At 52.9% G+C, this 12,858-nt stretch overlaps 1 protein-coding gene across 3 annotated transcripts; it reads right to left on the bottom strand.

The window, feature by feature from the left end:
* Nucleotides 1-4,777: 4,777 nt before the first annotated feature.
* Nucleotides 4,778-12,440, bottom strand: SPACA3 (sperm acrosome associated 3). Of its 3 annotated transcripts, none has more exons than XM_032843279.1 (5): nt 12,293-12,440; nt 8,681-8,968; nt 7,731-7,889; nt 7,207-7,285; nt 4,778-4,939 (listed from the first exon to the last, which is right to left on the bottom strand). In XM_032843279.1, exons 2-5 carry the CDS (start codon nt 8,865-8,867, stop codon nt 4,873-4,875), a joined length of 492 nt encoding a protein of 163 aa, XP_032699170.1. In that variant the 5' UTR covers nt 8,868-8,968; nt 12,293-12,440; the 3' UTR covers nt 4,778-4,872. The 3 variants fall into 3 exon arrangements, with proteins under 3 accessions (XP_032699170.1, XP_032699172.1, XP_032699171.1); XM_032843281.1 differs by having other exon boundaries at nt 7,731-7,850; XM_032843280.1 differs by having other exon boundaries at nt 12,313-12,440.
* Between the last annotated feature and the right edge of the window lie 418 nt (nt 12,441-12,858).

Here is a 12,858-nt window from a genome sequence, read left to right as displayed (position 1 = left end):
TGAAATCTTGCCATTTGCGACGATGTGGATGGAACTAGAGGGTATCATGCTTAGCAAAATAAGTCAATAGGAGAAAGACAACTATCATATGATCTCCCTGATATGAGGGAGAGGAGATGCAACATGGGGGGTTAAGGGGGTAGGAGAAGAATAAATGAAACAAGATGGGATTGGGAGGGAGACAAACCATAAGTGACTCTTAATCTCACAAAAAAACTGAGGGTTGCTGGGAGGAGGGGGGTTAGGAGGAGGAGGGTGGGGTTATGGACATTGGGGAGGGTATGTGCTGTGAAGTATGTAAACCTGGCAATTCACAGACCTGTACCCCTGGGGATAAAAATATATGTTTATAAAAAATAATAAATAAAAAACATTTTTAAAAAAATTAAAAAGAAAAGAAATAAAAAGTTGTCCTATGAAGTTAAAAAAAAAAAAAAAGACATGGCCAAGGGGAAAGGAAATGGGACTTGGATGAAAAGAAGCCGGGTTTGTCCTCCTGAGAGGTAGGGAGCCTCCCCAAGAGGGCTCAGGAGGAGCAATGGGTCTGTCTGGAGGGATGCCTAAGGCCTGACACTTAGCTGGTACTTAATACCGTTGCATGAACCGCTGCTCTATTGAAAGAAGGTATCAGGGCTCATTTATTCACCCATTCTGCAAACAGTAGCTGACTGCCCACCGTTCATTCCTTCATGCGTCAGTCATGCATTCAACAGGCTCACTGATTCACTGAGAACCCACTATGTGCCAGCCTCTATTCCAAGTGCTGGAAATAGAAGGAACACGCCCATTTCCTGCCCTCACGGTGCTTCCCATCTAGTATAAGGAGACGGAAAATGGGATGTATGTAAATTCACCCGTGCATAAAATCATCTCCCAAAGTAACTTATGCTACGGTGGTAAGATCATGACAAGAGGGGAGAGGAGCTTCCTTCAGCTCTGGTGGTCAGAGAAGGAAATCTGAGGATGTGAAATTGAGACAAGAGCTGGCTGGAGACAAACAGATAGCTGCTCAAGGATCTAAGGAAGTAGCATTCCAGGAAGACCCAAGCACAGGTGTGAAAGCCGCGCAGTGGAAACAAGCGTGCTGATTGGCTGGAGTGCGTGCATTGGGAGGCATGGCAGGGGATGGCGACAGGTAGGAAGCAGCCAGGGATAAAATCTGAACAGTTGAGAACATGTCGGCGGAGCCTGGCTTGGGAAACCTCTTGTGTACCAAGCCAAGGAACTTGGACTATAACCGAAAGCCATCGTGGTCAGGATGCAAGGGAGTAGCGAGGTGGAAAGCGCAAGGAAGGGAGGAGGTGGGATGGCAAGGGACACCCTCAAGAGGCTGCTGCCCCAGGAAAGAAGTGACGGGGCTTGAGTTAAAGCAATGGTATCTGGGATGGACAGGAGGGAGAGTTCCCAGAGATATTAGAAAGGGAAAAGAGACAGGACATAATGAGCAATGGAATGTGGGGTGAGAGTGTGACATGGAAGCAAGGAGGCACGAGGAGGTAGCCTGGTTACTCTACTCAGTCTGAGAACATGACTTAGAAACTGGAATTTGCAGGTGGACCTATGGACCATTTAACCCTCATGAACAGGTGAGGGCTCTCCCCTGGCTTCGTCTCTTCCATCACCACATGTTCCTGGTCCACCCCCCAGCCCAGCTCTCCAGGATCCCATATCCAGACCTGCCGGTGTCCAGCCCTATTTTTGGGGGGCCCTGAGGCCATGATGTCAGCCTCCGTGTCCTTTTAAAACTCGTGCTTTGATTCCAAGGACCATCTACTCCTGAGTGACTGGAACCCATTGGAGCAATCATCTGGTTGTAGGCAGCAGAAACCTAAAATGAGGCTGAAACAGAGGATAGGCATCACCTAGAGACAATGGGCCAGGGGTCACAGGCCTGGTGAAGGAGAGCACAGACTGCAGGGGACTGTGACTCTCTCCTCCCGGGGAAGCAAAGAACAGCGACCTAAGAGCACATGGAATCATATTTACCTGGGTGCAAATTTATCTCTTCTGAGCCCCCATCTCCTTACCTGCAGAATGGGGATGACAAGGGCAGCTCCATTAGAGTAACTGTTCCAGGGTCTAGATTAGATGATGCATGGCACACAGTAGGCACACAGTGTTGCTTTCATGTTAAAAAGAGAGCAGTATCTCCCTATGACTTAATGAGAATGGATCCATTTGTCATTGATCCCCCAACACCTAGCTCCCAGCAAGGAGCTGCTCCTTCACCGCCATCCACGTGTATGAGCAGCCCTCACGTTCTGGCGTCACCTCGACGTGGAGACAAGAGCTCCATGGGGAAGCCGAAGCAAAAGCCAAGGTGGGACATAAGGCAGGGACAGTTATGCCCTGGCAAGGCGAGTGGACCAACACCAGACCAGCAGCGGCAGGAAACTGGCCTGCCTTGCCAGTTACGACCCTTAGCCACCCCTCTGCTGTTTGCTGAGTGGATTTGGTGGATTTGGTGGATTTGTTGGCGGATTCAGAGATGGCAGCTCGGTGGGGAGGGGCAGTCGACATCACAGTCTTCTCTCCTCCTGGGGAAGCACCAGCCATGCCTCAATCAGAGAACTGCAGGGTTCTCTAAGCCCTTTCAAGAAGAATCGACCATCTCAACTCAGAGCTCAGCCTCTCAGTCATCCCCTTGGTTGCTTCTCTTGCTACCACATCCACAGTGACCCTGAGACTGCCCACCTTCCTCCTTCAGGAAGGACTGCCTCACCCAGTCCCCCCTTCCCAAGAGACCTGAGACACTGAAGGCGAGGTTAATGGAAAACGGTGCTGCCTCCTTCTGAGCTCCCCACATATTGAGGAAGGCAGAGAAGTGCAGTTTGCTGCTGCCCGGAAGCCATCCCTACCCTCCACCCAATCCTCCAGCCTCCCAGCAATGGTCAGCAGCACCAGGGGTAAAATCCTTTCCAGGCTGGGACAGCCACCAGCACTTGAATTTCCTGGCACTAGAGGGCACTGGAGAGCAGGGTAAGAGTCTAGCTGAAGCCCATGACTGAGTCTCCACTCAAGATGAACCACCCCTTGGGTTCTACTAGTGTGTTAGCAAATCTCCACTGTGGCCACCCTCTGTGACCAGAGCCGCAGAAAACAAATGTCCCCAGGACCACCTCCAAACAAGCCTGGGGAACACCACAGCAGACCCAGATAAGGTTGCCAGATAAAATATAGGATGCCTAAAAATGTATGTATATATAGGATGCCTAGCTGAATTTGAGTTTCAGGTACACAACACATCATTGTTTTCGTTTTGTTTTTTTTGGTTTTGTTTGTTTGTTTGTTTGTTTGACAGACAGAGATCACAAGTAGGCAGAGAGGCAGGCAGAGAGAGAGAGGAGGAAGCAGGCTCTCCGCGGAGCAGAGAGCCTGATGCGGGGCTCGAGGAGCAGAGAGCCCGATGCGGGGCTCGATCCCAAGATCCTGGGATCATGACCTGAGCTGAAGGCAGAGGCTTTAACCCACTGAGCCACCCAGGCGCCCCTTGTTTTTGTTTTTTGGAGAGAAGGAGAGAGAGAGAAATCACACACAAGGGGTGGCAGCGGTGGCGCTGTTGACAGAGGGTCAAGGAGGGAGAGAATCCCAAGCAGGCTCCATTCTCAGGGCAGAGCCCAATGCAGGGCTCGATCTCATAACCCTGAGCCGAAATCAAGAATCTGACTCTTGGAGCTCCTGGGTGGCTCAGTCGAATGAGTGTCCAACTCTTGATTTCAGCTCAGGTTATGATCTCAGGGTCATGCTAGCCAGCTTCATTCGCTCAGAATATTTCCCTCCCACATCGCCTGCACTTTTTTCATTCCTGTCTTACACTGCCCCCAAATTCTCCCAACTGGCGATTGAGTTAAGTTGATAAGAATTCTCTTACATTGGTGTCAATTTGCTAGATCCTTCTCCCTCATGCCTAGATGAGATCAGTTAGAAGGAGGGGACGGAGAATTTCATTTGTTTCTGAGAAATAATTCTGCAGCACGAAACTGTTCGTGGATAAGGCAGGCCTGGGATGGAGAACTGAACTTGAGGGAGGGGGAGGGCAGGAAGGGGCAGGATATAGAGTGAGCTCAGTTCATTCTTGGGAGGCAGGCTCCGATGGCAGGGGGGATGTCCAAGAAAAACTTTGCTCAATTAAATTTATCTGTGGGGGTGCCTGGGTGGCTCAGTCAGTTAAGCATCTGACTGTTGATTTCGGCTCAGGTTATAATCGTCGGGTTGTGGGATCAAGCTTCTGGTCAGCACAGAATCTACTTGAGATTCTCTCTCTCCCTCTTCCTGTGTCCCTCCCCAACCCCCCAAATAAATAAATAAATCTAAAAGAAAAAAAAAAAGGAGTCAGACACTTAACCAACTGAGCCACCCATGTTCCCCAAACAACACACACTCCCCAAACAACACATCATTTTTTAATACAAGTGTGTCCCATGCAATATTTGGGACATATGTATAATAAAATTTAATTGTTGTCTATCCAAATTTCAAATTTAACTTGGGCATTCTGTTTTGGTTATCATTATTTGTTTTTTGTTTGTTTTGCTACATCAGGCAAACCTAGATCCAGGTAAAGGGTCTAAGAAACTCTACCAGGTGTGGACAAGGGAGGCACTGAGGCCCCCCACCCCCATCCACCATGACCAGGTCTCCAGGAATTGAGGCAAGCCTTCTGTGGTAGGCTTTTTAGAGCCCATCTGGAGCCCAGCCCAGGTGGACTGGCAAAGAAACTCTGACGTGCCACCTGGAAACACAGTGACAGCTGAGAGCCACATTTATATTAGACGATATTTTATTGATCGGCTTGTCTTCCCAAGCCTGGGTCAGAAACCAAACCACATCTCCCAGCCTGCTGTGCGTGGCCTGGTCCATCCACAGAGGGTCCTACAAGTCACAGCCATCCACCCAGTCGCTGAGGTCCTTGCCCTGGCAGTGACGCCTCCAGGCCTCCCTGAGGATGGAGGATGGGGAAGAGGAGAGACCAAATCAGCTGCAGCCTTCAGTCCCTGCTCAGAGAAGAACAGGAAGGAGGCGTGGGCTCTAAACCACAGTAAGGAGAGGGGTTAGCAAGGGAAAGAGGGCTAGTGAGCCCTGTTAACGAGGAAAGAACCCCCTAGAAGAAGTAAAAAATGACGAGCGTGGCCTTTAAAATGTCATCTATCTAGCCTCCTTGTTTTACCAATGGAGATACAGGGTAATTTGTTCAAGTTCACCCAGAAGTCAATGGCAAAAGTCCAGAACCCCAGTCCAAAGCTCTTTTCCCACACCGTGCTCCCTCTGCTGACAGTCATGCCGCCCTACAAGCGTACAGCCCTTTACAGTCTACATAGCACTGTCCCATCCATCACTCGTTTGTCTGCACCCCGCTCCACCCCCGGGGCAGACCTGGAACGTGGATAAGGCAGATACTGCATTCCCTATATTCCAAATGAAACATTGAGACTCAGATGCAAAATTCCTCGCCCAAGATCCACAGCCAGTAAACGACAGAACTACAGTCACACCCACTTCCCCTTGGCCACCAATCCAGGTCCTTCCATTGTCGGTAACTATGGCTTAGAGGCCCTTTCAGGACCATTACCTTGCTCCATCGTCACACAAGCATCTTGAGGAAGATAGGCAAGATCCTGGAGTCCCAGGGCCCCCAGTTCTTGGGGGTTCCAAACTAAGGTGATTCCATGATGTCAATGTCAAAGAGCCCGATGACCAAGAGTACCCCTAGAGGACCTCTACAGATCCATCAATGAGGTGTGGTCAGCGGGCTTGTTTGCCTCTCCCATTAGACCGTAAGAACCCCAAGGGCAGACTCGGATCTCAGGCTCTCTGCAGCCCAGTACCCAGCAGAGAGCCTAGCAAAGGCAAGCTCCCACGTGTGCAGGTCGAGGGAATAAACAGTGCCCTTTCTAGTTTCTGGGGCCACTGCCTGTTATTAGCCTCAGCCACCTGTCATGGGTTATACCTGCCACAAATTTTCTCGCAGTGTACAAAAGAGAGCTGTTCTTTGATGGAACCCAACAGGACCAATGGTACTACCATCCCCAGGTAGTCCCTCCATGATCTCAAGCCCTTAGAGCCATGCCAAGCCTGTACTCACCCATCCTGATCTTACAGCTATGTCCTGCTGGGCCTGCCTCACTCCAGACCCAGTTCCTAGGGCATCAGCTCTTCTCGGACCAACACATCTCCAAAGCTGCAGCCATGGTCAAGGCTCATGTCGGACGTTCTCTAGATTCCCAGTCATTTCTGCCTCCTTCTCTCCCTCACTGCCACATATCACCTGTTCCCATGCCTCCATACAGCCCCTCCTGGCCAACTCCCTCCTGTCCATCAGCTGAGCAACTGTCCTAGTGCAGACCCGGGATCTCTCACCAGGACTCCTGTAAAGGCTTCCCTACATGCCCCTGCCCCTTGTCTCCCCCATCCCACTTCCCTCTGCTCCTGGGCTGATACCCACTGCCTCCCAAATTCCTTTACCTGCCTTCTGACCGCCACATCTGCCTGTAGCTCCAGGAGCCACCCGGAGTATCTCACCCTCCCCACATCCTGCCCCTGCTGCTCTCTCATTCGGAAATGTGAGGAAAGGGAGGTTGGAGACTCAGCAGCGAGACCCCCTTCAGAGAAGTCTGCAGGCCATTGTCTCAGAGGGCCGTCTGGGAACCAATGATCTAGTCCAGGACCCCACGGGATGCTCACCCAACCCCTCGCCGGTGGGCATGGCTGCCCCAAAGGCCATCTTGTGGGAAAGAGACGGGAAAAGAGAAGGTTGACACGGTGAGGCTCCAAAGTGCTCACCCTCATCCCCCCACCATGCTTCAAGCCCCAAATCACTTCATCGATCTGTTGTACATCTTGGGCTTCTCTACCAAAGTTAGTTTCGGTGACGATGCCACCGTTAAACAAATAAGTCTGACCAGATCCAGGCCGTGTGGACCTGCAGGCAGGCATCCTAACAGAAGCATAAGTGGCAGAGCCAAGCTTGGCTCCAGGAGTCCTAGTGAATTGCTTACCCTCCCTGATACCCAGTGTGTTGTCTGTAACGACGTCAGGGACAGTAACCCCTGCGGCCAAAAGTTGGGTGCAGATCAGACTGTGAGGCCACGGAATGGTGGCCGGGACAACGTGAGCATTCAGGAAAGAGTTGTTGCCTGCTGCTGTCCACCAGTCCCAGCCACATCAGCCTTTGGGGGGGGGGGGGCGGTGCTAGCCCCGGTTACCTACCAGCTGGCCAGACCCTGGGGCTGTTGCGTGATCTTCATGGCACAGATAACAGTATTCTTAAGATTAGGATTCAACAAGTCTGGGGTGGGAGGCAGAGACACATGGTGAAGGAACAGCGGACAGAACTGGACATCCTGAGTCTGTCTGTCTGTCTGTCTTTCTCTTTCTCTCTCTCTCTCTGTCTCTGTCTCTCTCTCTCTCTCACACACACACACACACACACACACACACGCCCTTCTCCATCCTAAACCCAACCCTGTCTCTTGTTCCCTTCGGAAACCCAGGTCTCACTCTCCCACTCCTCTCCCGCCCTCCTACAGCGCTAGGAAAAATCTCCCATCAGATTCATGGTGGACCCGCCCCCATCTCTTGCCCCGCCCCTCTCTCCTTGGTAGGCCCAGAGGGGCGTGGGGGGATTCCCCACTCGGAGACACAGGTGAGGATCACAAACACCAGCGGGAAAGAAGCACAGCCGGGCCCAGAGGCGCGGCCCCCCGCCGCTCCCCGACTCGGGCCCAGCCTACCAGAGCAGTACGTCTGGCACAGGTTAGGGACCTCTGGGTTGAGGTTTTTGCACCACTTCCGGCTGTTGATCTGGAAGATGCCGTTGTTGGTGCTCCCGTCAGCTTCGTGGTCCACAGCAGCTGTGTTGAAGCCACTCGTGAAGTAAGCAAGACAGACCCCTGGGTAGGGTGGAGATGCAGGCCCGAGGGTCGGGTGACCGAAGCCAGAGTAGACCGGGACACTCAGGTGTGGGTGCAGGGGCCACACGCGAACTCCCCTGAGCCTCAGCTCCTGCTCCAAGGTGGGCAGGGCGGCTGTCCTCCCGCCTACTTCCCCAGCGCCTCCAGACAGACAGCCTCAGGGGGACAAGGGACTCGTTTGGGGCCACCATAGCTACCAAACAGCCAGAGGCAAGTCTGTCCCTCGGCCTCCTTCCTTCCTGCCATCTCACCGCTCTGCGCGCAGTGGGGCCCAAGACATCTTTGTGGGGTGAACAGACAAAAGCTAGATCTTTAGAGGCAAACTGAGGAAGACCCAGGAGAGTGTTGGCAAGAGAGCTAGAACGAGAGAGAAATGAGCCAGACGTGGCTGGACCTCACAGCTTCCCGAAGCTACCAGCAGCTTGAAGAGTCTGCTCTTCCTGGTTTACTCAGTTTAGCCTAAACCTGCATGGCAAGGTTTATCCTCTTGGCTGCCATTACGATTAGGGAACTAAGCCTTTCTGTTTCTTTGGCTGTTGACTTCAGTGACAGCGGCAGGGGCGGGCAGGAACCGGCTGGTGGGGCTGCCTGCGGCCAATTAGAGATTCAACTTGTGCTAAATGTTGTCCACCCATCGGGTCCTAGCACTCTGGGTGGACAAAGGAGGGCTGAGGCTGAGAAAGCTTCTGAGACCACAGCCCAGGAGGGAGAGCAGCGAGGGAGGGGAGCAGGGAGGGGCAGCCGAGGCTGGGGGTGGGGGCGGTCCTCACAGTCAGCCAGGGTGGATCCCCGGTAGCCCTCCAGGCCGAAGTCCTGGAGCACCTTGGCCAGCTCACAGCGACTGTAGACCTTGGCCTGGCTGGAGGTGAGCAGGCAGCCGAGCAGAGAGGCGAAGGCCAGCAACATGCTCCCTGGTGGGCACAGCTGCTTGCTGGGAGCCCGGCTCCTGGCTTCCATGCAGGTGGCGGAAGCACAGCCCCCGCCACGCTGGCTCACAGCTGGGTTTTGAGAGGGCAGGTAGTTCAATAGCCCTGCTCCACCACTCACAGAAGGTCACCCTTGGAAGATGAAGAAAAAAGGGCTCTGAGCATACCTAGGTCAAGGGGAAAAGGTGCCAATACTGCACACCAGCTCCCTTGCAGCCCCGAGGAAACATCAGCCATGCACCCGAGATCCGAGATCCCGGAGAGGGCTCCGTGAGGCCAGCTCCCCTCCATCCCACTTCACACCTGCCCCAGAGTGGAGAGAGGAGGAGGGGAAAGAAAACGAGCATATTTGGAGCCCTGTACTACTTGCCAGGCATCGTCGCATCCTGAAGCCCTATGTCGCACAACTAGGAAGGAGCAATGTGTGGAATAAGACCAACGTTTATGTGACTCCAAACCCCATGAGGTATGGCCGTGAGCAGATGATCCAGGAGGGCAAGGGCCTAGCAATGTCGTCAGAGTGTAAGTCAGTCCCCACCCCACCCCTGTTGTCAAGGGAACGCTCTCCTAGAGCCGCTCCTTGGGTTGGCCTCTTGCGCTGGCTCTGCAGGCCAGCCCTCGGGATCATGAAGGATGTTTGCACCTGGTTATGACCTTCACCTTCGCTTGGTCTCAGCCACCCACTCCCAAGGCCATCCGTGCATCTCGCTACTGCCGCCCTCTGCCACCTTCCATTCCCGTCTCTCCGGCACACCTTCTGTGTCTGCCATGACCCTACCCCCATCGTACTTGCTGTCTGCCTTCACTGAGTCAAAAAACAGAACAGCCACAGGACCTCATGAATGGCGTCCCTAAAAACACATGGCCTCGAAACCCACTGGACCTTCACGCCATGGGGGATGACAAGGTGGGTTAAGGGTGTGGCTCTGCAGTGAGCCTTGATTCTGAAGCCCACCTCCAACCTGCACAACGTCTCTGACTTCAGACACTTCCTGAGACTCATCGTCTCCAGCTGGCCAAGGAGGAAATGAGTAACCTCTGCCTCAGAAGATTGTTGAAGGAGTGAATGACAGGAGAAAAGCCCAGAGAAAACCTAGCTCTTTGTACTATAAATGGGTTCTTGTTATTTCTCTGATGAAATTCTCTGACACCAGCACAAGCGCTTGTCTTCGGCCAGCTTTCTCTCTCCCGTTTCCCTCAAAGAACATTCTAGATGCTCATTACTGCCCTCGGCCCCATCCCACCCAAGCTCCCAGAAGACCTCACCTCCTGCCTCACAGAGGCACCAGTAGCCTCATCCCGCTTGTCTTCACCTCTCTAGTATGGGATGCTAGTCAAGGCCCGTCATGCCTGCGAGCTCCAGACTTCACCCTTTCCCACTTCTCAGTCTTGCTCCCCCGCCATCACTCCTCTCCCAGTGTCCTCAGCCACTGTCCTCAGAACCTCTTCCTACCCCTTCTCCTGAGGCACACAGGCCTCACCACTATCTATACTGATCAGTCTCTCTCCTTCTTTTCTCATGGAAACTTCTACAGGAAAATTTACTGTTTTCTCATCTCCTCATGTGTGTTCAGCCCAGTGAAATTTAGCTTGACCACCTGCATCACTACACACCTGACGCTATTCTGCCCTGTCCAATGGGCCTCGTGAGATCTTGACCCACGGGGGCGCTCAGCAGCCTTTCGCACCATTGCCCAAACCACCTGTTGAATCTCTTGCCTCTCTTGATTTCTGTGATGCCCTCTCTTCGGGGTTCCCTGCTTCTTCTTGGGCTATTTCTTCTGATTGCCTGCGCCGTCTCAAAAATTGGCATGCTTTCCGGGTATTTCTGCCCTGAGCCCTCTTCTCTCTCTCTCTCGCTTGCTCTCTCTCTTTCTTTCTCTCTCTCTCTCTCTCTCCAGAATACCCTCTGGGTGGCCCCACAGTTAACTGCCACCTGCAGGCTGATGACGTTGAAGCCTGTCTTCCCCAGAGCAGCCGACCTCATCTGTAGCTGCCTCCTGGACTTCTTCACTTGGATATCCCACATCATGTCCAAAACAGAACTCATGTTCCCACTAAAATCGGCTTCCTTAAGCCTTTCCTTTTTGAATTTAAAACATTCTTGGTGTTAAGCTCATAACTGGGGCGCCTGGGTGGCTTAGTCAGTTAAGCATCTGCCTTTGACTCAGGTCATGATCCCAGAGTCCTGGGATCAGGCCCCGCATGGGGCTTTCCACTCAGCACAGAGCTCTGAAGCTCTGTTCTCCCTCTGTGATCTCCCTCACTCTCTCTCAAATAGATAAGTAAAATCTTAAAAAAAAAAAAAAACTCCTAACATTTTTGGTTTAAACACATTTATCTGAGTTAGAAATACAGATGGCCTTCTTCACTCCTTCTGTCTCTACACCCTTCACCCATCCCCAGCCGGTCGATCCCCAAGTGCTGTGGATTCTGCCCTCCCTCCCAGAGCGCCATCTTGCCCTCCCAGCACGCTGATGGGCTCCTTGCATCCAGTCCTGACCCGTTTTCCAAACTATTCTAGACACGTTCACCACCATGAGTTTTTTAAATGAAAAGCCTGACCACCTGCCACCCGGAAATGGCTCCCTTCATCCTTGCTTCTAGGCGTGCAGACCTGTCCCTCCCTCACGCCGGGAGTTCCAGTACTGCCGTATTCACTCATGACAATCCGCTGCCTGGAGCCCTAACCTGCTCCTTCCTCTACATGGCGAACTCTTACTCATACTTCATGGGTCACATCACAGGTGAGTCCGCCAGCTCCCCAGCACGCCCTGAGCACCCTGTGGCTTCTGCCGTCCCCCTGTCCCACAAGACTGTAACATACAGTAGTTGTTCCCACCAGAAGAGGACTTCCAAGGAACAATGGCTGCCCTGTGTAGCTTCATATCCTCAGAACTAAGCCGAGTTGAGAGGACGGAGTGGCTGCTCAAAGGTGCTGCTTACTCTAAAGCATCCTGAGGTCCTGACCCCAAGAGCACAAACCTTCTCCACCAAAGTGGGGGATGGGGAGGCGATGGAGGGGGACCTCATTAAGCTCTTCACACCCAGCAGACACTGTGCTGGGCCTTTGCTGGATGTTTTCTAATTTAATCTCATCTAATCCTCTCAACAACTTAAGGGACAAAGGAGTAATAACCCCCATTTCCAGATGAGGAAACCAAGTTCACTTCCCAACAGAGACTGTTTTTTGACTTTTTGTAGCAAAGCGACTTGAAATTAATTTCATCCTGAGCATGTCATGGCAGGTCGAGGGGTGTAAGGAGTGAGGGGCTGGTGAATCAGAGGCCTGACACCGTCAACAAGATCTCCCCTCTCTCTCTCAACTCGGCACTCTCCCAGCCCAGGACTCCCCCTGCCCATTTCTGACCACCCCCTTTCTTTTTCCATGCCCCTCTCCGACCAGGCCAGCCAGGGCCCTGGCAACAGCTGCAGGAAAAGGGGAAGGGAGCTCACTGGTCAGGTGTCGTCCCCACCAGAGCTGACACAGCAGTGACAGGCGGCAGCAGCAGGGACCCAACACCCTGCTTCAGCTCAAGACACCCCCATGATACTGCTAGGGCCCGAGGCACCCAGCTTTCAGAGAATGATGGGGGAGAGCAGACTCCAGACTGACATAGGGCCTTCTGGAACTCCCCAGTTCTGTGAGCTCATCTTCTAGAACCATCTTCACACGCTGAGCTTTGAGTCGTCTCCTGAGCCCCACAGTTTTGGGGCTGGGGACATGTTAGGAGTGTCTAAGCCCTCCTCGGCCACTTCCACACACACTCACACACACAATATGTTGAAGGATGACTCTTCTGCTCCATTGATGATGATGGCAGGGACCCACAGCCTCCCCAGGCAGCCCACCTCACCATCAAACTCCTCTGACTGGCAAAAAGTCCTTCCTTAGTGCCGAACCACAAAAGGCCCACTTTCTGCACCTGCGCAATGACAGGTCAGTGAGGACACCCTGGGACAAAGGTGATGCTGTTTGATGTCTCTCTTTGAAGGCATGGCCGGCACGATTCACTTCCTCT

Source organism: Lontra canadensis, unplaced genomic scaffold, assembly GCF_010015895.1.
Source record: "Lontra canadensis isolate GAN:19392208 unplaced genomic scaffold, GSC_riverotter_1.0 scaffold137, whole genome shotgun sequence".
Lineage (NCBI taxonomy): Eukaryota > Metazoa > Chordata > Mammalia > Carnivora > Mustelidae > Lontra > Lontra canadensis.
The sequence above is the reverse complement of the archived record's forward strand: the minus strand, read 5'-3'. Positions and strand labels throughout refer to the sequence as shown.